The sequence below is a fragment of the Cupressus sempervirens genome, chromosome 7 (genome assembly GCF_028749045.1).
Source record: "Cupressus sempervirens isolate cs-2001-9-10 chromosome 7, ASM2874904v1, whole genome shotgun sequence".
Taxonomy (NCBI): domain Eukaryota; kingdom Viridiplantae; phylum Streptophyta; class Pinopsida; order Cupressales; family Cupressaceae; genus Cupressus; species Cupressus sempervirens.
The window spans coordinates 406,504,100-406,528,734 of NC_143124.1; the positions used below are offsets into that span (position 1 = coordinate 406,504,100).

The 24,635-nt window shown below is 31.4% G+C and overlaps 1 protein-coding gene and 1 pseudogene across 1 annotated transcript in view; both read right to left on the reverse strand.

Moving 5' to 3' along the window:
• The window catches only part of LOC149547251 (G-type lectin S-receptor-like serine/threonine-protein kinase SD2-5), a 31,902-nt gene extending 21,258 nt beyond the window's left edge, over window positions 1-10,644 (reverse strand). Inside the window, exon 1 of the mRNA XM_089794115.1 lies at window positions 10,611-10,644. Within this exon, the coding sequence (XP_089650241.1) occupies window positions 10,611-10,644 (34 nt within the window). The remainder of the gene's footprint in view (window positions 1-10,610) is intronic.
• A 1,868-nt stretch (window positions 10,645-12,512) lies between these two features.
• LOC149547252 (G-type lectin S-receptor-like serine/threonine-protein kinase SD2-5) lies at window positions 12,513-14,922 on the reverse strand (annotated as a pseudogene).
• Window positions 14,923-24,635: the final 9,713 nt, after the last annotated feature.

The following is a 24,635-nucleotide window of genomic DNA, read 5'->3' on the forward strand; positions in this document are numbered from 1 at the left end:
TCATCCTTGCCTCTAGTCCATCTTTTATCTTCTTTAGGGATCCTTGCATGTCCCAATGCTCTTACATCACACATGTTGGCCCAACAATGGAAGCTAAGGATGTAACCATGCATGTATATGCATACTCTCCTTGCAAGGATCCCAAGCATCTACTGTTGTTGTTAATTTGGGCATCACTATATGATCCAGAATGTTATGAAGTACTGAAACTGGTAGTAATTTCTCCCATGTCTTGAGAAAATGCAACATAGGTTTAGGGTCCCTTGGCTCCAAGAAATTCGCAGCAACTATTCTCACAGCTGGAAGAATAACTTTAGTGAAGAGTTGAGTGTAAGGAGTTGAAGAAGCAAGTTCTACTTATGTGTAAATGCCATAGTCATGAGGCTCATTCCTTTGTAAAAGTCTCTGCCGCAATGACATTTCCTCTAAACCATGCAAAGGATGTTGAAGTGGTTCCCAACCTTGAAAAATTATTATGAGCAATGTCAAAGCAAATGCATATGCAATAAATTTATTACTATTATAAAAATATGTATATGAATGTATGTATGCATATATGTATGTATGTATGTATGTATGTATGTATGTATGTATGTATATAGAGAGATCTTGGCACAGTAATAAAATTCATCCAACTACATAGATATTCTAGAATCCAAACAATAACACAATAAAACTCACTCAACCGATTCTAAGTGACGTATCTCAAGATCCTGCAAAAAAATAATGCAGACTAGGAAAATGGGAAAAGTTCACAAGAAATTTTATGAAAACATATCATAGCAAATCCTTTTAGAAAGAAACAAGCCATAACCAAATTAAATTGGTCTTGTTGCTGATTAGTTGGGTTGATTACAAATTCCTATAGAATTGTCATTGGATTAGGAACAATAAAATGAACAATTAGTTGTTCCCAGCTAGCAGGATCAAATGTAGTTTTCCAAGGTGATAAAATTGCATATGCAGATACATGTATGTATGTATGTATCTATGTATGTAGTATGTATGTATGTATGTATGTATGTATGTATGTATATCCATATATATGCACATGTATATACATATATATACATACATATATGTATATATGTATATATATGTGTGAATATATACATATATACACACACATATGTGTGTGTCTATGTATGTATGTATGTATGTATATATATAGAGAGAGATCTTGTGGATTATAGATTATGGATTATAAAAAAAACAAAAAAGAGGACACTAGTCTAATCATTCTCCATTTGTTTTGTTTGATTGTGGAGAGCTGGACGCAAAAGAGGGTGGAGAGATCTGAATGAGAGTGGAGAGCTCTAAACATTGGTGGACATTAGTGGAGATCTAATATTTTGTTACATTTTATTACTGTGTCCTTGTGATCTCTACATTTTTTTGTTGTTCCCTTGTGATCTATGTATATGTATGTATGTATATATACATATATAAATATGTATATGTATATATATGTGTATACATACATACATACATACAAATGTATATGTGTCTATGTATGTATGTATGTATGTAAAGAAACAAAGAGATCTTCGCACAACAAAAAAACAAAAAAACTCACTCAACACATAACATGGCCACAAATGCAAAGGAAACATCTATTGGCAAGTAGATTCCTCTTTCTCTCTCTCATTTTTTATGTTTTTATTTTACTTTAACTCTTATTTCTTATTGGGCATTTTGTAATTTTGGATTCATTTTATGCAGGAGGTGATGAGGACATTCCTAGATGTACCTATGTTAGATGTATGGGAACACTAAATAATTGTGATGAATTGATCATGAGAAATGAAGATGGACTTCCCCTGAGAGTAGCCCAACTTCTAAGTACTTTAAAGATTGATCCTTCCTTAAACATTTTAGATATTAATAGGGAATTTAGATGTTTGGGTGGGGGGGAGGTATTTGAGGCCAAATGAGCTTCCACCTTCACATTGTTGGCCCTGATTAGTAGATAATATTAAACTATGAAACCAAGTGAAGCTCAACATTAACCTATGATTGCATGACAAATAATTGTGTGAATCACTTGGTTTTAGGCAATGTAGAAGGAGGCCATAGTTCAATATGGAATCTCAATTTATATGCATATGACATCAGGTGGAGCTAAAAAATGCAATAGGTTTTCATTTTTTTAGAGGTCTTTAGTTAGGTATTTTAAGTTATAGACCATCATGAACATTGTAACTTTGACTCTTATAAACATGGCTAATGTCCTTAGCATGCAAGCAAATCATGACTTTTTATGTGTTGATTTGCTGAGCACATTCTCTTAGCCATAGCAGCTAGAGTTCTAATATTCATGATGGTCTATTATTTGAAAAAACTTAATAGACCTATTAAATAAATGTAATTGTGGTGCATTTTTTCAGCTTTGCCTATTGTCCATGCATATAGGACATAGTTGCACATGCATTCTTGATTTAGAGTGGAAAAATCTTATTTTGGATAAAATAGAAAAATGACATGCACCAGAAGATGGGAAAAATGATGTCACTTTTGTAGGTGTGGAACATTTTTTGTTATATTTTGTCATGTGTATTGACATGGATATAATTTTTTTTCACACATATCAGTTAAGAACATTGTTTTCTCCATATTCTAGTTTGAAATATGTGAGATCATAGCCTCAAGTCATATATCCTAAAATAGGTGAACATTGTTTTCCTTTTCATTTTGATAAGAACTAAATAAATTTAATCATTTGAGAAATGAGTATGGACTTCCCCTAAGAGTAGCCCAACTTCTAGGGACTTTAAAGATTGATCCTTTCTTAAAGATTTTAGATGTTAATGGGGAATTTAGATGTTTAGGTTGGGAGGGGGGAAAATGAGCGTCCACCTTCAAATGGTTGGCCATGATTAGTAGAGAATAATAAATTGTTCTTAAAACCAAGTGAAGCTCAACATTAATGTATGATTGGATGACAAATAACTATATGAATCTCTTGGTTTTAGGTAATGCAGAAGGAGACCATAGCTCAATATGCAATCTCAATTCATATGCCACAATTTTTGGTCTATATGAAATTTCTACAATTTTAAATACTGAAAACATAATAGTTAAGAATGAGCTTTTTACATTGAAAGGAACATTAACATATGTATGCTACACTTGACTAGGAGGGTAAGTCTCTACCTAGACAAAAAATACCAAGTAACCTTTCAACAATTTCATCATCCCAAAATCACTAGTTGGACTCCCACATGAGTATCTTTGTTTGTCTTTACATATTTGATAGTGTTATGGGTTCCTATTTTGAAATGGATACATGTGATCAAGCATTGTCTTAACTCTTTGTTGGTTGATGTTGCACTTGCGGTTGAACTTAACAGCTGGAGAGGAAGTAGTATCATTCTTATGTATGTTCACTATATTGACATGTATATATGTGATGATAGTTCCTTGTCAATGCTAGATTGTATGAAAGTGAAGAATAAGTTGTTCATAGAGAAGAAGTACTTGGTATATTGGATTAGGTAAGTTAGATTTTTTAATATGATTCATGGGTTATTTTAGAACCTGTGCCTTCCTTTTCATCACTTATTATGAATTTTTTATTTTGTTAAGAAATGGGTGAATAAGATATGTAGGAAAAAAGGCTTTATTGAGTAGCTTGTCCATGAAGCTAATGCAAAAATATTTACATTTGGGTCCTATCGGCTTGGTGTAAGTTAAATTCCTTCTCTATGCTTGTTAGACATTGATTTATTTTCATATGATGGTAACACTCTCTTCTGTTTTATTTTGGGTGTTGATTTTAGAATTTTCTTCTTCGAGGAATATTCTAACATTTGATTATGTATGTTATTCTAGTGTAAGCAGGCATAAGCTTTACAAAGATATGAACAATTGTAGGAGTTCATAATTTTGAAATATACGATAGTGTCCTTCTATATATTTAAAAATGATTGCAAAGATGAGCATTTCCTAACATAATGTATAAGCTCATACTGATGAGATTGAAGGTGAGGGATTTTTTTGTTGTGCTTTTAATATTGAAAGTTGAAACAATTTAATCAAATTACTTAATATTGATGGCCTTTAATAGTTTCTTAACTTATAAGATTTATTCTTAGCCCTACAAATTCTATTCTTAATTATAAATGATAATGAAATAGATTTGATAAATTTTTTATGTAGTCGTTGAACATTAAAATTGTATCCATAATTCATTGAAATCAAGATCCAGGATCACCATCAAACGTAAGATTTTTAAGTTCCAAATTGCATAGTGAGATTTTTAAGTTTCTCATCCATTAATTGTCTCAAATTTGACTCCCAGTCCAAATAGCTAGCCATGAATGTTGCAACATTTTTAACAGAAAGTTGAAACCCCCCACATTGTTCTACCATCTGATGGGCCAAGCACTCCAATTTCTTATGCAAAATATTTCCTTCATAATTGGGAAAGGGAAATAGGCAAAAGAGCTTCTAGTTGTTCTCTTCAGAGAGATGTTGCATATCATACTCATACACATTCATGTTTGTAGCAACATCTTTGCTTCTATTGGTTACAACAATTTTACACTAGTTATTTATACCAGTGAGAAGACCCAATCTTGATATCAAATCGCCATCAACACTACTCTTCCAAACATCATGAAGAATGATAAAACATTCTTTACCATGTAACTTAACTTTAATCAATTTAGATCCTCTAAAATTAGTTATGTTATGGGGCATTTCTAGACCAATGTTTCAGGAAAAGTTAGACTATAAATTTCTAAGAGAATAAGTCTATGAAATAGAAATCTAGGCATAATGTTGGTACCTACCTTTAACACTTTTGTGGACATACTTGAGAAGGAATATCTTCCCTAGGCTGCCCATACCCACCATGGAAATTAAAAAAATAGCAAAATCCTCTGAAAGAAATAATTTTTTTAATAATTCAACTATTCATCGCAATTGCGATACATGTTTTGATGGCTAGCTATGACTTAGATAGCACAACTATCACAAAAGAGTCACAATTATGATGACCAATCATGATGGATGAACATCACTTCTACATCATAGTTGTCGCATTGATATAGCAATTTTGGTGACTAACTGGAAGCTTAAACCACAGTGTCATCCATCTCTATTATGATGGATCACCTCCCTGTTGTAATTTGCAATAGCAAAAGTCTGACACTTGTTAGATGGGAGCCAAGTCATGGTCCTGTCACTAGGGAAACAATTAGATGTCACAATTGCAATGGCCTACAATCACAATTTAGGTCTAAACATAGTAGTGGGAGAGGTCAATAAAAATGGAAAAGGTGCAACTTAAGAGAAATCTAAATATGGGTACTAGATCTAAAAGAGAGACCCCTACAAACTCCACTAAACTCACTCCTAGAAAGTTAATTCTCCTACGTCCCTTATTAAATTAAAAATACAAATAGAGGAAGGAAGAGAAAGAAAAGGCTATTCATGTTGATATGTTGGTAGATATCGGTTATGATACTCCTTTGAAGAATTGATCTAGTTGCTGAGATGAGACTTCAGTGGGTAAATTACGAAGTTATTTTATTCTTAGTTAATAAATTTCCTTTCTTAGAGCAAATAAATAAGAAACATCAAGAATGGGAATTTTCATCTAGATATAAGTAGTTTCTATATGGGATTTTTGAAAAGACAACAACCAAGAAAAATACCCCTATGGATGTTAGGAAAGCTAATTGTGGAAAACACCTTCCAAATGCCAATCTATTGGAGAAATAAAAAAGATTCTAAATCAACTTAAGAACATTGAGATGCATAGGAATAAAAAGAACATTGAAAAATAATATTCACAAAAGATAAACATAAAAGACCATATTTAATGTGGAAAACCCTTTAAGGAAAAATCCACCACCCAAAATCCCTGAGAAACTTTGTATTAGACTAAACAATTTACATACAACAAACTTTGGCTTCTGGATAGGCTCATAGGCTCAGATTGCCTTTAGAATCAACCTGACATTCATAGTTTTATTTTCCCTCATGAATCCCATAGACATTTATACATTATGTAATTCATTATGGAATCTAGTGCATTAACTATCAAGAACAAAATGGTTACTAGCAACCTTGGAACTCATCTATCCAATGGTCAATCATCCATCTAACAATCACTCCTTTAGATATCAGGTACTTGGTTTGGCCTTCAAAACACTCCTTTTGACCTTCATACATGTGGATGCCTTAGTCACATGGATGCCTCAATCACTCATATGTTTTAGCCTCCGATGAAGTAGATGCCTGTAGTCTCTCTATCCCCACACATCATACTCACCGTACTCACAAATATCTCGATGTTCATACTCATGTACTCATACTCATACTCATTGAGTATGATTAGTCAAAGTAGTTGATATAATTGTATGATGCCTTGACATAAGGTGGTCTCTAATTTCACTATACAGTGCCTCAACATACGATGGTCACATTTCACCGTATAGTGAACAATCACCGTATGTGCTCATCACTCCCAACATATGAGTGGCATGCAAATAGTATAATTCATTCTTTATTTTAGATGTATAATTAGGAAAAATAAGCATCCACGATAAGAAATACACCCACTTGAAAAATAAATAGATATATTAGCATATGAACTTGATCAAACACTTGAGAAAACATCATAGGATACTCTAATAAATGAAAGGAGAAAGGATACTCGAGTATTCTTTATGTATTTGATTATGAAAAACTATTCCAACATTGGAAATAAGCTTAGGTATACAAATGATATAGTGTGCACCTCTAAATGAAAAACTATGGAAAATTTTCGATAAAAGTTATAACCTATATGAATTTACAAGTATTTCTTGATATGTTGATTTAAATTTTAATGTCTAACACTCCTTACAATGTAAACCCTAGTACTTTTTAGGAAACTTTTCTAGCCATTTTGGAACAAGATGAATGATCTCTTTCTATCGTAATCTATAGACATGCCAAAAAGTTAGGCATGGTTTCATTTTTATCTTATGACATGAGGAGATCTCTTTTTTTTCTATTATTTGTGAGTAGCATACTTTAAAAATTTTGATGATAATGTTCTCATTATGACTGATTTTGGCCTAGGATCATGATTGTGTTGTTGACATGTCAAATACTTTGGCACCTTCCTGAAAGGTCATTGGTCTTGTATACATTATGATGTGACATATTTCTTGCATATTGTATTAGAAGCCACAATTCTAATTTGATGGCCATCAAATATTTATGATTATATGATCATTTTATTTTTTCTCAATTATGAAATACTGAAATATAAGAAAAAATTTACAATTTTTTATTTACATCTTGTAAAATTATAGGTTCTCATTAAAATGAATCCAATTTTTAATTTTATAGCCTAAAAGATCCCTTTAACCTTTATCTCAATAATAAAATAATTTATTAATATTTATTATTGTTGATATATATGTTATCTTAAACAAATATCATGCTGAATGAGATAATATATATCATATTTAAGATATTTTATAAATCTGTATGGAATATTGTTTCATATCTTATGAGGAGATGCATGGTGTCATGGGACAATCTTTATCTATTTTTCAAGATTATGTACATAAATTGGACTAAAATATTTTAAGTGAATGGTTTTTAATGATTTGTGACCTTCAAATTTTTTATTAAATAATGTTCACAAAGGATGTTACATGTAAATGTTATTCAAATATATTTCACAATTTTTTTTCTATATATTAGAGTAATTATATTTCAAATCATATTTTCCAGCTCAATACAAAAATAATATATAATTGAATGATTTTCATTCAACACACAACCATCCTAATTATTTTAGGAAATATATTTTAAAGTTGATATGCTTCTTCTCCTAGAATTACTTTAACTAGATTGTTAAGATAATTCGATAGTATGACACTGGGAAAATAGGACATTGGTGTCATTAAATATGGAAATTGGTTGATTGATCCATCCATGGTATTGTTGTGATCAGGATGAAATCCTAGAGCAATGATACTTGCATATTCCTAAGTAAATTTAATGAAAATGGGTTTTAGAGGGTTTCAATAAGATGCAATTGGTAGGTATCAAGCCAAATACAATGTGGAAACTTTGTAAGTGTTGATCAGACATCTTGTGATCATATGTGATGTCAGATTTTGAAATTTTTGTTATCCTTATCTCTACAGTGTTCTCTTATAGATCCAAGGTCAAAAGAGTGGATGACGCACATAAAAATTTAGTAGGGATCTTGATGGATAGCATATCAATGGGAATTTTAGAACAAATATATATATGGAAAGGTGAAGAAATAGACAATGCAAATTGAATGTTAGCAAAAAACTATAAGAAATGTGTCTTGATGTGATATAATGTGTCTAATAATACATTCATATGTCTTAGGATCCCCTACTACCCCTTAATAACCCTTATGACCAAAAAGATATATTATTGGGCATCATAAATAGTTGTAAGGAGTCATAAGGTCTCTTACTACACATTAATGTGTCCAAGGACCCTTTAAGAGACCTTAGGATTTCTTACCATGTCCAAATGTATGGTAAGGGATTAGGATGAGTCTTATAACACATCAATGTGTCTAATAACTCAATCTGACATGTGATGACACTTTGGACCCCTTATCACACCTTCAAACCCCTTACCATGCACAAATCTATGATAAGGGACCATATGAGGTCTTAACCATGTGTCCTAGACCCCTAGTTACATCTTACAACCCCTAAGATGTATTATTATAGATCCTAAAGTCTCAAAGGTGGTCATAAGTGTTCTTAGGACTCATTCCTAGAACCCTTTATGAGCCCTTGAGATCGCTTACAATGCATAAATGTATGGTATGCAGTTGGAATTTTTCTTAAGACCCCTTACCATACATACTAATAGATGTAAGGATTTTAAAGGGGTTTTAGAACATATTAGTAAACGCATTTCTTAGGTTACCTATTCTTTTTATCTATTAGTTTGGAGTGCAATCTTCCAATACTAAAAAAATTAATTGTCTTTACTTATAACACAATATAACTAGATATTTATGTAATGTTATAAATTAGATTTCATAAAAAAATGAAAGGATTTAGAATATCAAAGTCTCTTAAATTAATTTTTCTTATTAGTTTGAATATATTCACTTCCAAAATAACTGATGAGCAGCCTATTACTCAATATGATTCTTTATAAGATATAAGACAATGCTTAAGAGTAATTTAGAAGACATGCTATAGTAAAAATATATCATTTCCACTCATCCCATTTAGCAAGACATTTATTTAAGATGTCATATTATAATTTTATAAGTGTCTAGGTTGTTGAAGGAGGTTAATACAATTTTTTTTTAAAGGAATTCTAGTTTTGATTAAATAGTCTAGTATTATATTACATGCCCAATTCATGGACATTGACAGTAAGAGGAAGGAGGGTTCTATCAATGGAAAGAGAATGGATGGTCTACTCAACAATTTTGGTGTACTTGGATTTCTATTAGTAGATTCTTTGTAGAGGTAATTTATAAATTAGATTCATATATATACAATAAAATAAACAATTCTAGTTTTTATTTGTAATCTCTCTTATTTATTAGGCAAGAACCTACAACACAATGGTAAATTGTGAGCTTGTTATCTGGGAGGTCCTAGGTTTGAGTCTACTCAAGATTAACATATAATAATAATGATTCTTGTTTTCATCCTCTTATTTATAAAAAATAAGCAAATAAATAATATTTCTTAGTTATATTGAATAAGAGTCTCTTATTTTATGAAATTTTAAAAAGTTGATTTTTTGAAAATTTTATATTTTCTAATTGAAAAGAATTTTTATATGAAATACAATCATATGAATCAAATTGTATGCCCTATATACACAAAGAAATTCTTAACTATTTTTTTTATTTAAAATAGGAAGAAATAATATAGTATGACATGAAAATTACGAACACAAAATTAGGTATCGAAAAACTCCCACCTCAACAAAATCAAAGACATATATGACAAGTTAATTATATAATTTGGAATTTTTAAATGTTTCATGAATACTTAATATTTGATTAGGATATGAAAACTTAATTGTCTCTAGATTTCATTGTGTATAATTCTTGAATCAATAGTTTAGATCTTACTTTGTGATCTATCATCAAAGATGAAATAACATGAGGATTCGATTGTGTATTATCTTTTATAGTAATATTTTGTATCACACTTTGTCATACATCATCACAATGAAATAGAACATAAGAAGAATTTTTTTTGTTTTGCTCATTTCCTCATTTAGCTTGAAGATACATCATAGCACATAGTATTAAACATCGATATAAAAAATTATATAAAGTTGAATCTGGAAACAAAAAAAATCATTAAAATTTATCTTTGATTGTAAATAAATTAATATAAATATTAATATGAATATTGTCATTAATATACTAATCATTATGGTTATCAGTTTTAATGTTATTTTCTTATTGTAAAATATTTGCAACAACCAAATGAGCTAGTATGCATGCTTGTTTTCCCACTCAAAGTTTATTTTATGTTATACATGGCTAATGATTTTCATTGTGGTCCTAGGCATTATGCATTGAAATCATGACATCCTAAATAATTTTAATATATTTTCAGCGACCTGCTTACTGTATGCATTCTGAAACACATTGAAGTAACCCATTTCAGCTTATCGCCTTTCTGTATATGGTTTTTTTTGAAAGAAGTCTTCCTGCATTAAATGATTTGGTCTAGGATAAAATTAAATCCAATGAAACAATTTGTTCTTGTATATCTCTTAAGATAGCACATCCCATTATTCAATATTATGCCTCCGAGTTTATATTGGAGTTTTTTCTGTTATGGACATAACTGGCCATGTTTATTAAATTATTGTCTACATCCTATGGCTTGGAATCAAAGCGGATTGACTATGCAAATTTTATGAAATAAGTATATAATCACAAACACGTTTACAAAATTTATTTGGACCCTATCTACTCATAGTGTTGGTCATTATTTTTCTGATAAAGACGACTAGCGAGGCAATAAAGGTGTGGTTTGCTAAGCCATTGTTAACAGAGGTAACACAGTATCAATCTTTGCAGATGTTTGACAATAAAGAAAAAAATAGCTTTCCATCCTAGATAAGATAAGAGAAGATAAATTTATTAATGTCTAACAGGAGACCAACAAGGGTCTATGGGACTGAAAACTTACAGAACAAGAAACAAAGAACCAACAGACCACCAAACAGTGGTCATAAATTAAACTTCAGTTCTCTATGTACAAGCCCTATGCTATCTTCAGATAAGTGTCATTGTTGAAAAAATAAAGCTAAAGCTTTAATTCTACAGTTGTCATTTATTGAGGAAAGAAATAGATTTTTTGACTTTGAGTAGTTACATCGATATGAGTAATTTTTCCTCATTTATTTTAGAAATTTTAATTATTTCCTCTAGTCATGTACGACCAAACTCCATAGCTTGTATATGTAAGAGAATAATTGTTTTATTTGTCTACTGACATCTATTTATTCCTGATGATCATTTTTAAGCTGCCTTCTATAATTTTTAAGGTGGAAAGATAGCTATTCACATATTTTCAATGATGAGGACACCAGTCTTCTTTCTGTATATTCATAAAACTTAAAATAAATTATAAATATTTCACAATAAAAAATATCTTAATAATTATGAATTATTGTTATTAATAAACTTACACAGTTTATCTTATTCATAATCTTTTAATAAATTTTAGAATTGTCAAATATATAAACAATAACTGATACTCTTCGCTAAAATGTAACTTGTTGTGAAGCACAGCTTAAACCAACATTTATTAGACCACAGTATTCAAGAAATGACTCGGTACATGGTATATCAAGCTCCTAAAAATGAGAGTCAGTAGTTCATAACATTTGTTATTCGTAAAACAGAAGAAAAATATTAGATACTCCATTTATTTTTACTGGCTCAACACTCAGCACAAACTATTAGCAAAATGATTGCACAGTTGCTCGTCTAAAGATGAGCAAATAAAGTCAGAATATCAGAAGTAAGAACTTGGATAATAGGAGCGAATCTTGTTATTAGTTTGGCTCATAATAATTTATTTTATTACAGGCAGCCTCTAGTCTCTAGTCATGTTAACGTCTTTTTATGGAGGTTAGCTTTTTTCATGTAGCCTCTTTGTTTTTTAATAGAGGTCAGCATTTTTCACTTAGTTTTTTTGGTTAAGAACCAATAACTAAGAGGTATCCATTCGTCTGCGTATGGAGCATGATCCTGGCCTCATCCTCTTTTAGGCATCAAGGGACCTTGCACTTAGCAAGACTGGATCCCTGTTAGACTCTTTGTGAACCTTTCAACTTCACCAGTAGACCAAGAGCCCTTTGATCACGTTAACATTTTCAAATAGACTTATTTCACATTTTATAGCAGTTAATAGATTACATAAAAGACCTATTCAAACATTTTGTAACAAAAACAGAGATCGTGGGTGGGGGGTGAGGGAGGGTTCGCTTAGGAAAACCTCTAGAAACAAATCAGATTATCTAGGTCCAGACAATATAGAAGGCTCGGGTGACTGGTAAAAAGAAACTGTCGAGCCTGATAACGCGGATGGAACATCATCAAAAGTGTCTATTAATCCCTGCAAAGCCTTCGCCACAATCGACATCACTGGTCTGCTCGTAAAATTGTCTTGTACACATCACATCCCCACTTTTAACAATTTTACTGCCTCTTTTTATGCCTGTTTCCTCATCTTCAAGTCCCGGCAACACCAAATCTATTAACCTCCCTTCCTCTGCCTTAACTTGTAACAGTGAAAATAAGCCTTCGTCTGAAAGCTCTCTGCTTCGTTTTCCACTGACAGTTTCTATCAAAACGACTCCAAAGCTAAATATATCTGCCTTCTCCGTGAAATGCATGTTCAACAACTCAGGTGCCATATAACCTGGTCTCCCTCTCATCATGGTTACCACTGCACTTTGCTCTCTGTTAACCAGCTTTGCCAAGACAAAATCTGACACCTTCGCATTGAAATTTTGGTCTAGGAGAATGTTTTGAGGCTTGATATCAAAATGAATTATACGTTCTCGACATTCTTCATGCAAATATGTTAATCTTTTTGCAACACCAAGAACTATTTTTTGATCTAGTCTTCCAGTCAAGAAAATATTGATGGCTCTTGTTGGAAAATATCCATTTATCGAGAGATCCATTTGATAAATGCTCATACACAAGCATTCGATTTGATTTTTCTACACATGAGCCCTTCAGTCTTACCAAATTAAGATGATCAATTTTCCCTAGCGTTTCCACTTCTATCCTCAACCCCTTTTCTCCATGTCCTGCTCTTTCAAGGCGCTTCACCGCTATCTTTGAGCCGTCTGACAGATCACCCTCATAAACTGAGCCAAATACTCCACCGCTCAAATGAATGCTAAAGCCATTTGTAGTGTCCTGCAATTCTTGAAAAGAGAACCGCAACGGTAAGCAGGCCGGCTAATCAACGTGATCATCATCATCATCCTCTTCTTTCTACTCTAGTACTCTATTTCGAGGCTTGTTTAGCCATGCCGACAATAAGATAAACAGAGCTATTGCTCCACCTACAGAAGCACAGATGATGACAATAACCCACGAGCGCCTAATGCGCTTGGACATAGACCTGGGCTGGATTTTAAGGTAAGTAGTGGAGTTGTATAATCTATCGGCTGGGCTGTTACTTTTCATAGAATATATATTGAGCTTAAGATAGCAATAACCACTAGAAAAATTGGCCCCGTACCTGAAAAATGTAGCTTTGCAAGAGTAGTTTTTGAGGAAAAGTGTTTAGCATTCAACTCTTGACACCAACCCTGGTTCTAAAGAATTATTGTAAGTACAAGTAAAATAAGAAACGTGCTCCAGGTCCAAAAAGTGATGACCTTGGCGCATACTGTTCTGAGAGCACAGCAGAGGAATGCGCTGAACACATTCGAAACTGAGCTCTGTGACATCAGTCAGCTTGAAAGCATTGCCCTCTGTTGGACAGCTGGACTTACCATCCGTAAAAACTCCATAGTCTCCGCATGCTATTGGACAATCACACTCAGCCACTGTTCTCGTGAAGGATGGCAGATAGTCAGGGGATCTTCCTGCTATTTGGAGAATGGAGCAGACACTCAAATGTCCCTCTGAATCTAATTTAAAGAAAAGAGATCCTTTAGGTGCTAATGCACCAATTATGGCAAGAGTCCTCCTTGAGAATATGTTCACAGACTCGTTCTCGAACTGGATATAAGAAAAATCCACACCTGGAGGTGTGTTGGGAAACATAAAATATATTTTAGCTGGTGGAGGGGCTGTAAACATTCCAAAGCTGTCGTGAAGAAAGGAACAATAGAAAAGGCCCTGGCTCGTGTTCTTTGTAGCAGTGTTTGCAATTGGCTTCTGTCCCACCTTACACTTTTACACATTTTAATTTTGGTAGTTGTTAAATAGCAGTTGAACTACCTTATTTATATAATGAATCTTGATGAATAGAAACAGTAAAATTTTTATTATTACATTATTTTCTATTACATCAGATTTCTAGGCCTAACATAAACTTCTAACCTTGCAGCAGGGTATCAGTGTGATAATCAAGACTCCCAAATGATCCCACCAGAGGTGTTATATAGAACAAGGTTCCTAGTTTCTTGCATCTCCATCCTTTGAAAAGCTTAGGTGGATGTGTTTGTAGACCACACGAGCATGCCATCTCATGAGGTCCTTAACAGAAGTTACCCTTTGGAGGTGAGTGTTAGGGCTGCATTCTCTTGCACCACGTGGTCCCTGTTTGAACTCACAACCATTTGCATATCGGACACCCTATCATAAGTGTCTTGGACAACTAAGAACATTGCAAAGTGATAGCCCGTGTCACAAGGACTGCCGTAGCAGAAGAATCGACAACCGTACTGCAGATTCATATCATTGTATGAGACATTGCCGCTAAGAAGGATCGGTCGGACGAGTGCATCTTCGTAAACTGAAGGTGTCAGGAAATCAAGGGACTGGATATTGTTCTTCCAAGTTCTGCCTCCATAAGCAGTTGTGGAGGAAAGAGCAAGGCTCTCTGCAAACAACGAGCACAATATAAGAAAGAGTGGCAGAAGGATAAAATTTAAAAGACGAGAAGACAAAAAAACTGTCCGTTCTTATCATTTTTCTATACAACAGCAATGCGCAAAAGTGTGAGAGCGCAGAAAATAAAAATGCTCAAACAACAGATGTTTTGAATTTAGAGAGCTTTGATGGCAATGTATAGGGTTAAGTCATAATGCCAAGTTCAAGACACCAAATGATATTGAATTCAATGATGGATGGGCGGAGGTATAGGAAAAATAACAAAAAACACCAAACACAATGTGTTGTGGCACAATAAAAATATATTGTATTCTATTTATTGTGATGTCAAATGAATATACAGTGCCTTTTTATAGGCAAGTGTACAATATTCTAGAGAAATCTAGCATTAGCTGACAAGACAAAATATCTACAAATTTCTGGAAAATACTACAGCTGACTCAAATTTCTAAAAAATACTTTAGCCGACACAACCTAAACCTAAACCTAATAAGCTAGAAACATCTAATGAAAGACGATTAATTATAAGTAGAAATTACTATTTCTAACACTCCCCCCTAATTTCTACTATCTACATCATGAATATTTATAATTCCCAATGCTTCTCTCAAAATCTCAAATGGTTTCTGTGCTAAAGCCTTGGTGAGGATATATGCAAGTTACCCCTTTGATCTACAATGTTTTAGATTAATTTTTCTATTATTAATCGGCTCTCTAATGAAATGATACCTTGTGTCAATGTGCTTTGTCCTCTTGTGAAACACATGGTTCTTTGAAAGTGCACTAGCCAACTTGTTATCACAATAGATTGTAGTAGGTCCACCTTGAGCTTGCATTAAGTCTTTCAAAATCATTCGCATCCATGTTGCTTGACATGTTGTTGTTGTTCCCGCTACATACTTTGCTTCAGCTGATGAGAGAGTTACTACAAGTTGCTTCTTTGATGCCCAGGCCACAACACCTATACCAAGATGAAATGCATATCCAGATGTGCTCCTTCTATCCTTAGTATTCTTGCAAAATTACCTTCTATATGTCCAACCAATTGAAAATCATCTAAAGTAGAATACAAAATGCCATGATTTATAGTTCTTGCAATATATCTCAAAATTCTTTTTCCTACCTACCAATATGAGTTCTTAGGTGATTCCATGAATTTAGAGATTAAACTCACTTGATAAATAATATCTAGTCTAGTAGTAGTGAGATACATCAAACTACCAACCAATATTTTGAATATAGTTGAGTCAAAACCTTTCTCAGCATCTTCTCTGTTTAGTCTACTACCTACTACCACATGTGTAGAAATTCTATTTAGTCTACTGCCTACTACTGCATGTGTAGAAATTAAACTACAATTTATCAATCTAAATCTTTTCAAAATATCTTTTGCATGTTTACTTTGAAAAATGAAAATTTCTTTATCATTTTGAGTAATTTCAGTGCCAAGAAAATAATTCATCAATCCTAGATCTGTCATTTCAAATTCCTTTTTCATTGTTGATTTAAACATATCAATAGATAAATTTCTTGTGAAGATTAAATCATCAACATATAAACAAACAATGAAAATTTGACCTTGTTCATTGCTCTTGGTATATAATGTAGGTCCACTGGTGGTTCTTTGGAATCCATTCTCCATCATGTATGAATATATTCTATTGTACTAGGCTCTTGGAGCTTACTTCAATCCATAAAGTGCCTTCTTCAACTTATAAACTTTATCTTCATGTCCTCTTATTTCATATCCTGGTGGTTGCTGCACATAGACTTCTTCTTCCAAATATCCATTCAAAAATGTTGATTTGACATCCATTTGGTGAACCATCCATCTATTTTGAGTTGCAATAGCTAATACTATTTTGATAGTGTCAAGTCCTGCTATAGGTGCAAATGTCTCATTATATTCAACCCCATATTCTTGTGAAAATCCCTTAGCAACTAACCTTGCCTTATATTTGTCTACATCTTTATTAGCTTTAAACTTAGTCTTATGAACCCATTTTACAACAATGCAATCATTGTTCCTAAGAAAATCAACTAATTCCCATATATCATTTCTCTCAATTGATTCTATTTCATCATTCATTGCATTAATTCAATGTTCTTTCTTAATCGCATCTTCAAAATATGCAGGATCTTGAGCAAATAAAGAAAAATTTGATTGCAAAACTATTTTACTTCCTTGATCATAAATCTCACTCAAGCTTCTAGGTTTCTTGCTTGTAATCCTTGATCTCAATTGTGTAAGTACAGGGTTTGAATCATTATTTAGTTGTGAATTCAAAGATTCTCCATGTTCAACTTTGTTTTCTTAGTGATCTCCTTGTGGAATTCATGGTGGAGTTCCTTCTTGGTCACTTGGTTGATCCTCTTGATCTTCATGATCCTTTTTACCTTCTCACATATGGTATTGTTGTAGCACTTGTAACTATTTTATCTATATTTCCATCCTAAGATTCATCCTCTTTAAATACAATGTCCCTACTCATAATGACTTTTTTGGTGATAGGATTAAGCAACCTATATGCCTTAGATTGCTCATCAGAGCCAATAAAAATGGAATTCTCACTCTTCTCATCTAACTTACTTCTAGTTTCTTTAAGAACATGTGCATGTCCAATACAACCAAATACTCTGAGATGAGAAACACTATGAATTTTACCACTCCATCCTTGTTGTGGAACCATGTCCCTCACAATCTTTGTTGGACTTCTATTCAAAATATAAACAGCCCAAGAAACTGCCTCAACCCAATACTCATTAGGAAGATTCTTACCTTTCAACATGCTCCTTGCCATCTCCATTATTGTCCTATTCTTTCTCTCTGCAATTACCATTTTTTTGTGGTGTGTAACTAGTAGTAAATTACTTTTTGATTCCATGATCCCTGCAATAATCTTTAAAAATCATTTGACTTATACTCTCCTCCTCTATCAGATCTCAATACCTTGATAGGTAAACTGCTTTGCTTCTCAACAAAAGCACCAAATTCTTTAAATTTGCCAAAAGTTTTAGATTTGTATTTAAGAAAGTAAACCCATGTCTTTCTACTGAAGTTATCAATAAGTGTTAAGAAATAAGTGCTCCCCCCTAATGATGGTGTTTTCATTGGGCCACATATATTTGAATGCACACTTTTTAAAGGTACCCTTGCTCTATATGACATCCCTTTTGGAAAACTCTATCTATGATGTTTGGCCAAAATACTACTTTCACATGGACTTAATGACACTTCAATTACGAGTAAGCCTCTTGCCATTTTCTTTCTTTGCAATAATGATAATCCTTTGAAATTTAGATGTCCATATCTCAAGTGCCATATCCATGCCCAATCTTGACTTGTTGCCTTGAAAATTGTTGCAATTTCATCAACCATATTTCTCTTCATCTGAAGTGGAAACATTTTGTTATTTGTCATTTCTACCCTTGCAATCACCAAGTTACTAGAAGGCATATCAAATATAGTGCACATATTTTTCTCAAAAATAACTCTATAACCTTTTTGACTAAGTTTCTCCACACTTATAAGATTATGTTTCAAACCAGGTACAAAGTATACATCAGAAATAGATTTCTTACCATGCTTTGTTATGACATTGATTGTACCTTTTCCACTTACTTTCATTATCTTTATTTTCCAACTTCACTTCTGATTTAATTGACCTATCGAAGCTTTCAAAATAATCTTTGTTTCCTATCATATGATTGCTGCAACCAATATCTAGAAACCAAAAATCATTTGTACTCTCTTGGGCTAAATTGTAAGTAATGAACAATGTCTGAAAACTACTCTAAGAAAATTTGCATTTTGCTTACTCATTTTAGCTTGTTTCTTTCTACACTCATTTGCAAAATGTCCAAACTTCTTGTAGTAATAACATTGAAAATTTGTTTTATCCTACCTTTGTGATGTTTGGCTTTTACTACACCTCCTTGAGTTGAAGTATTGATTTCTCCTTCCTCCTAGATCTAGACTCTTTCATTCTTCCTTTTGAAAATTATATATGCCTCTTCCTCTTCCTCTAAATCTAGAATTTCCTCTTCCTCTGCCTCTACCAAATGTCATTTTTGTTTTGAATGCATTCTCCAATGAATTACCATTACACTTGTTCAAACTTCTAGAAAACACTTCAGCTAACACAACCTAAACATAAACCTAATAATCTAGAAACATCTAATGATGGATGATTAATTCTAAGTAGAAATTACTATTTCTAACAGTCAAAGTGTGCTTGGTTAATATTGACTAAGAAATAAAGTAAGATGTGAAGAGCATTGCTCTACAAAATCTTTGACAATCATAAGGAAAGGTAGGTGGTACCCAATCAAATAAATTTGCATTTATTTCACTCAACTAAAGACAAGTGTATATCCATTTTGTATTTTTTTATTAGTTATAATTAATTATCATGGACCCAAGTGAAGCGATGGCAAACACGGAGCTTAAACATTACATACTACTAGATTCTTAGGTTGATGTTTAAGGTTGGCTCATGGTGATGAAAAGTCTTAATATTATTTTCAATGTTTATTTCAATCAAATTTATTGATTTATGTTCCATTAGTGGCTGATAAGAATCTATCGTGGTGGATGAAAAGTTATGACAATCTTCTCAATGTTCATTTTAGTCAAATTTATTGATTTATGTTTCTTTGGTGGTTGACAAGAATCTATTTCTAATGTAATCAATGGTAGAATGATACATTTACCAACTAGAAATCACACCTTAGTGTGTAATGTGTATGCTGAAGATATTTTGAAGATAAACTAAAAATAAATTTGATCTATTTATGTATACATTTGTGTAGTATGTGATAGTTTGAAATCAATTAGAAATCTACTTAAAAACTAGCAATCACACTTTGGTGTGTAATAGGTATGCCAAATAAGTTTGGAAAATTCAATAGGAGTAAATTTAATAATAGAATTGAGCATAAGATATTTTTATTTCAATTTTAAAACCACCATAAAATGTATTTTATAAATATAGCAACTTTCCCTTTCAAATTCTAAAACATCTACCTTAAGCTCTTTGTAAATAGATAAATTTTATGAGTAAGTCAAACACATTCTAAATATCCTCTGAATGCCCAATTTTTTAAAATTTTAATATATGGTCAAAACAAAGAACAATACTAAAATAAAAGGCATAAATTATTGGTCCTAAGTATGCTTCTGTAGCAATCAATTTTTTTTAATTTATGCCCTAAATGACTGAGATCTATTTGATCATCTTTCATTTTCTTGCATAATTAAAATTTGGGTCAAACACTATATTCTTCATGGCCTCTTCAATGTAAACACACTAAACACAATTGATATCCTTAGCTCATTCCCAATTACATTACCTAGTATCAAGCCTAGGATTTTTAGTAGCTTTCTCCACGAAAGCAATGAAAACCATAACCATCTCATTTCCTGAGATCAGCTTGTTTTCTCCATTTAATTATTGTTGACATATATGAATTTTTTGGGACATTTTATGTACCTAATTGTTATAAAGAAGTTCTCTATTAATATTAATTATTATTTCTCTTCAATCAACTTGATATATACCATTGCGTATAATAAAAACAAAAGTAATTTTCATAAATACATCAATAAACACAAATTGATATTTTTTCCTTGAATTATTGGTAAAGCTTCTACACATATTCATAAGTATAATGTAGGTTAATTTAGAAATATTTTAATTAAAAATATAAAATTTCAAAAATCCATGTTAAATAGATTTTTCTTTTGGAATTAATTGTGAATATAATTTAAAAAGTTGATACAAAATAATCTAAAAGAAGCACATATTTAAATTGTCTAATTTCCACCATAAGCCAAAAACTATGATAAGACAACATTTTGAATGTCAATAAAAATATTAAGAAAGTAGATATCACTCTTTTCCATTACATATCATTGCATGAAATTGAGTTAAATATTTGACATTTAAAAGTGAAGAAATTGGATGTGTAGAAACTGTACGAACTTGGTGGATGTAAAATATTATTTCATAGGGTGGGATCATTCAAATTCATTGCTATTATAAGAGGAAAACCAATGAATTCTAGACTATTGATAAAAAAATTCAATGAGAACTTAAGTGTGCTATAACAATGCCTCAATCATGTATAGTTATAATCATAGATTTAAAGGACCCTTGGTTTGCCTTAAGAACACTTAGAGTTACTTAAATACCTCCCTTTGCATTCACTTTTTATTTATTACTACAACATATTTGTTGATTAAACATCAAACTCCCACCACCTTGTAAAAGTCAACAACAACATTGTTGGACTTGTAGGTGAAAGCCAGGGAGAAGTGCAGAAGCTAGTTTAACCTTAGGGACTATTCTTACTTCCACCCCTTTATTTGTACTAGTTCATACTTTTGGTATTCTTTTTTTAGGAATGTAGGATTAAAATTATCGTGGGATATCACTTTTGTTGGCACAATGATTAGACAGGTTGGCAGTCCAATGAAAAATACAATGAAATCTTGAATCGTCAGTGATATTTTATACTACCAATTATTTCTATGCTTCATTAAATATCATTTTCTTTGCTATCTTTTTGCACATGGGTACCATTTCCTTTACGAGCTTATTGTTGAAAGGTTTTATACACAGATAAAACAATTGTGGTTAACTAATATCCTATTCTAGAATAGAAAAAATATTTCACTATGATATATAAGATCTAATAAAGTGATTCATTGAGTTGGCTTCTTAGAAATATGGTATTTTTAAATTACTAATTTTTTTGTTAATATAATGAAATAACTATTTAGACATTTAATTAATCATTTATCTATGAAATTATTTGGAAATTGAATAATTCATAAAAAATATGAATTAATGTCAGTAGATAATTATAGAATTAATTAATTGAAAAGATAATTATAAAACATATTTAATAATTAACTGACACAAATTATTTAGATAGTAAAATGTGGTAATAAATGGTTAATAGTAGGACCTCAATTAATGCCAATCGGGAATTCTAGAGCTATGGCTAGAAGAAGGTGGTTGGTAATTTCATTTTCCATGTTAATATTAATGCATATTATATTACAAGATCTAGATATCCTACTTTTGGCCCATGGATGCAACCCCATCCTCAACAACAACATCACACTCCTTGTAGAAAACCTAAAGAAGGCCCTGACATACATGGTGAATAGTGTTGTTTCATCTGAATTTGTATAAGATATTTTTTTAGGAAAATAAATTTAGACTAAGATAAGGGGATAAAATTAAATCCGATAAATTCATTTGATCTTTTATCGGTCGATCACATGTCGAAAGCTACTTACGGTTATCTTCCATATTGTCAATGTATAGCACAACCAATATGTATAAATCTCTTAATATAGCACATCCCATTATTCCATATTATGTCTCTGTGTTTTTGTTGGAAAAAAAAAATGAATGGACATAACTGGTGTGTATATACCTAATTTATTGTTTATGTCATATGCCTTGGGATCAAAGTAGATTGATTGTGCAAATTTTATGAAATATCTATATAATTACAAACATGTTTACACAATTTATTTGGTCCCTATCTATTCATATTTTTTATAATTATTTTTTGTGATAAAGATGACTAGTGAGGCAATAAAGGCGTGGTTCGCTAAGCCATTGTTAATAGAGGTAACATAGTATTGATCTTTGTAGATGTTTGACAATAAAGAAAAAAAAGACTCATAATCATTAATTAAACTTTCATTCTCTATGTAAAACACCTATGTTATCTTTAGATAAGTGTCATCATTGAAAAAATAAGGCTAGAACTTTAATTTTATACTCATTGTTGATCAAGGAAAGCAATTGTTTATTTTACTTCGAATAGTTACATCAACATTAGTAGTTTTCATCTTTTTTTTTGTTGAGAATTTTATTTATTTCCTTTAGTCATCTACGACCAAACTCCACACCTTGTATATGTAAGAGAATAATTATTTTATTTTTCTATTGAGATCTATTTATTTATGGTGACCATTCTTAAGCCACCTTCTAACATTTTAAAGGTAGAAACATAATTATCCACATATTTTATATTTTCAATGATAAGTGCACTAGCCTTCCTTTTGTATATTGATAAAATATAAACTAGCAATCACACCTTAGTGTGTGATGGGTATGTTGTAGATGTATGTAAAGTCAACTAAGTATTTTTCCCTTTGTTAATCTCTCCCTCTCATCATGTTTAGATCTTCTTATATCATTACCAATCTCTCTCATCATCTATATCTCTCACTATCTCTCCATCTTTATGTCTCCCTATGTATCTCTAACTTTTAAATATCTAGATATCTCTATTTTTCTCCCACCATATATTGTTATATATGTATATATCTCCATCTCTCTCTACCCTAAATATATGTCCCACATTTCAATGACCATATATCTTTATCTTTCTCATCACATAAAACTCCATCTCTATCTTTTTCTCCTTCCCTCTCTTTATCTCCCCTATTGGTATCTTCTTTACTCATCCTCTCCTTATATAGCTTCTTATCTTTTCATCTATTCATTAATCCATTTCCCTATATATATATATATATAGTTCTATTTACCCATATTCATTCATATCTTTTGATATGTTCATCTCTTTCTTCTCAACTCTCTTTATCTCTTTTGAGTCTTGCACCACTCTTTATCTCTCTATCTTCTAATTCTCAGTCTCTCCCCTTCTATTTTTGTCTTTATGTATCTAAACAAACATCCCTCTCTCCATTCATCCATATGTCTTCACATTATTCCCACATCTCTCTACACTCACTTTGTATATCTACCTCTATCTTTATATCCCTTCCATTGACCTATTACATGTAATAAATAAAAATTGATTAATAATTTTGACTTGTTTTACAATTTTTAGCTAATTTTTTTTATAACCAATGTATATTTTTCAAATTTTCTATGTTAGGTTTAGAAGGAAGACTAATATCTTCTTATTATTCATTTAACACACCAAGTTTATTATTCATAATTGTATTAAACCTAAGTAGTCTCCTATAGAAATTTATTAACAATTTTAAATTGATTGCCCTATTTAAAAATAAATAGCAACACAATGCAAAAAATATTGACATATCTATTTATCAAAATTTGATTATCATTAATAATTCTTCTATTGAAATCCTTTCAATACTTTATATAAGATTAGAATTGATCACCCAATTCAAGAATAAAAATCAATAGTGAGATTTTATTTCTAATAGGTCTTTCAAATAATAAGTTTTCAAAAAAAATTATCCTTGGAATAACCAAAAATGTAATCTATTTTGAGAAGGGTGTAATTATACCATTTGAATTACACGTATAGGCTACATTCTCCAAGAACCAATTGAACTCTGCAAAGTTTGTGTAGAAATAGGAATGTGTATGATAAGTTACAAAAAAAATCATAGATAATATAATAATTAAAAATAAATAAAAAGTTATAATAATTTATATTTTTTTAAATATTAATATGAATATTATGTATTGTTATTATATAATAAGAATAAACCTTATATATAAATTTAAATAATAGATATATAACTAAAAAAATA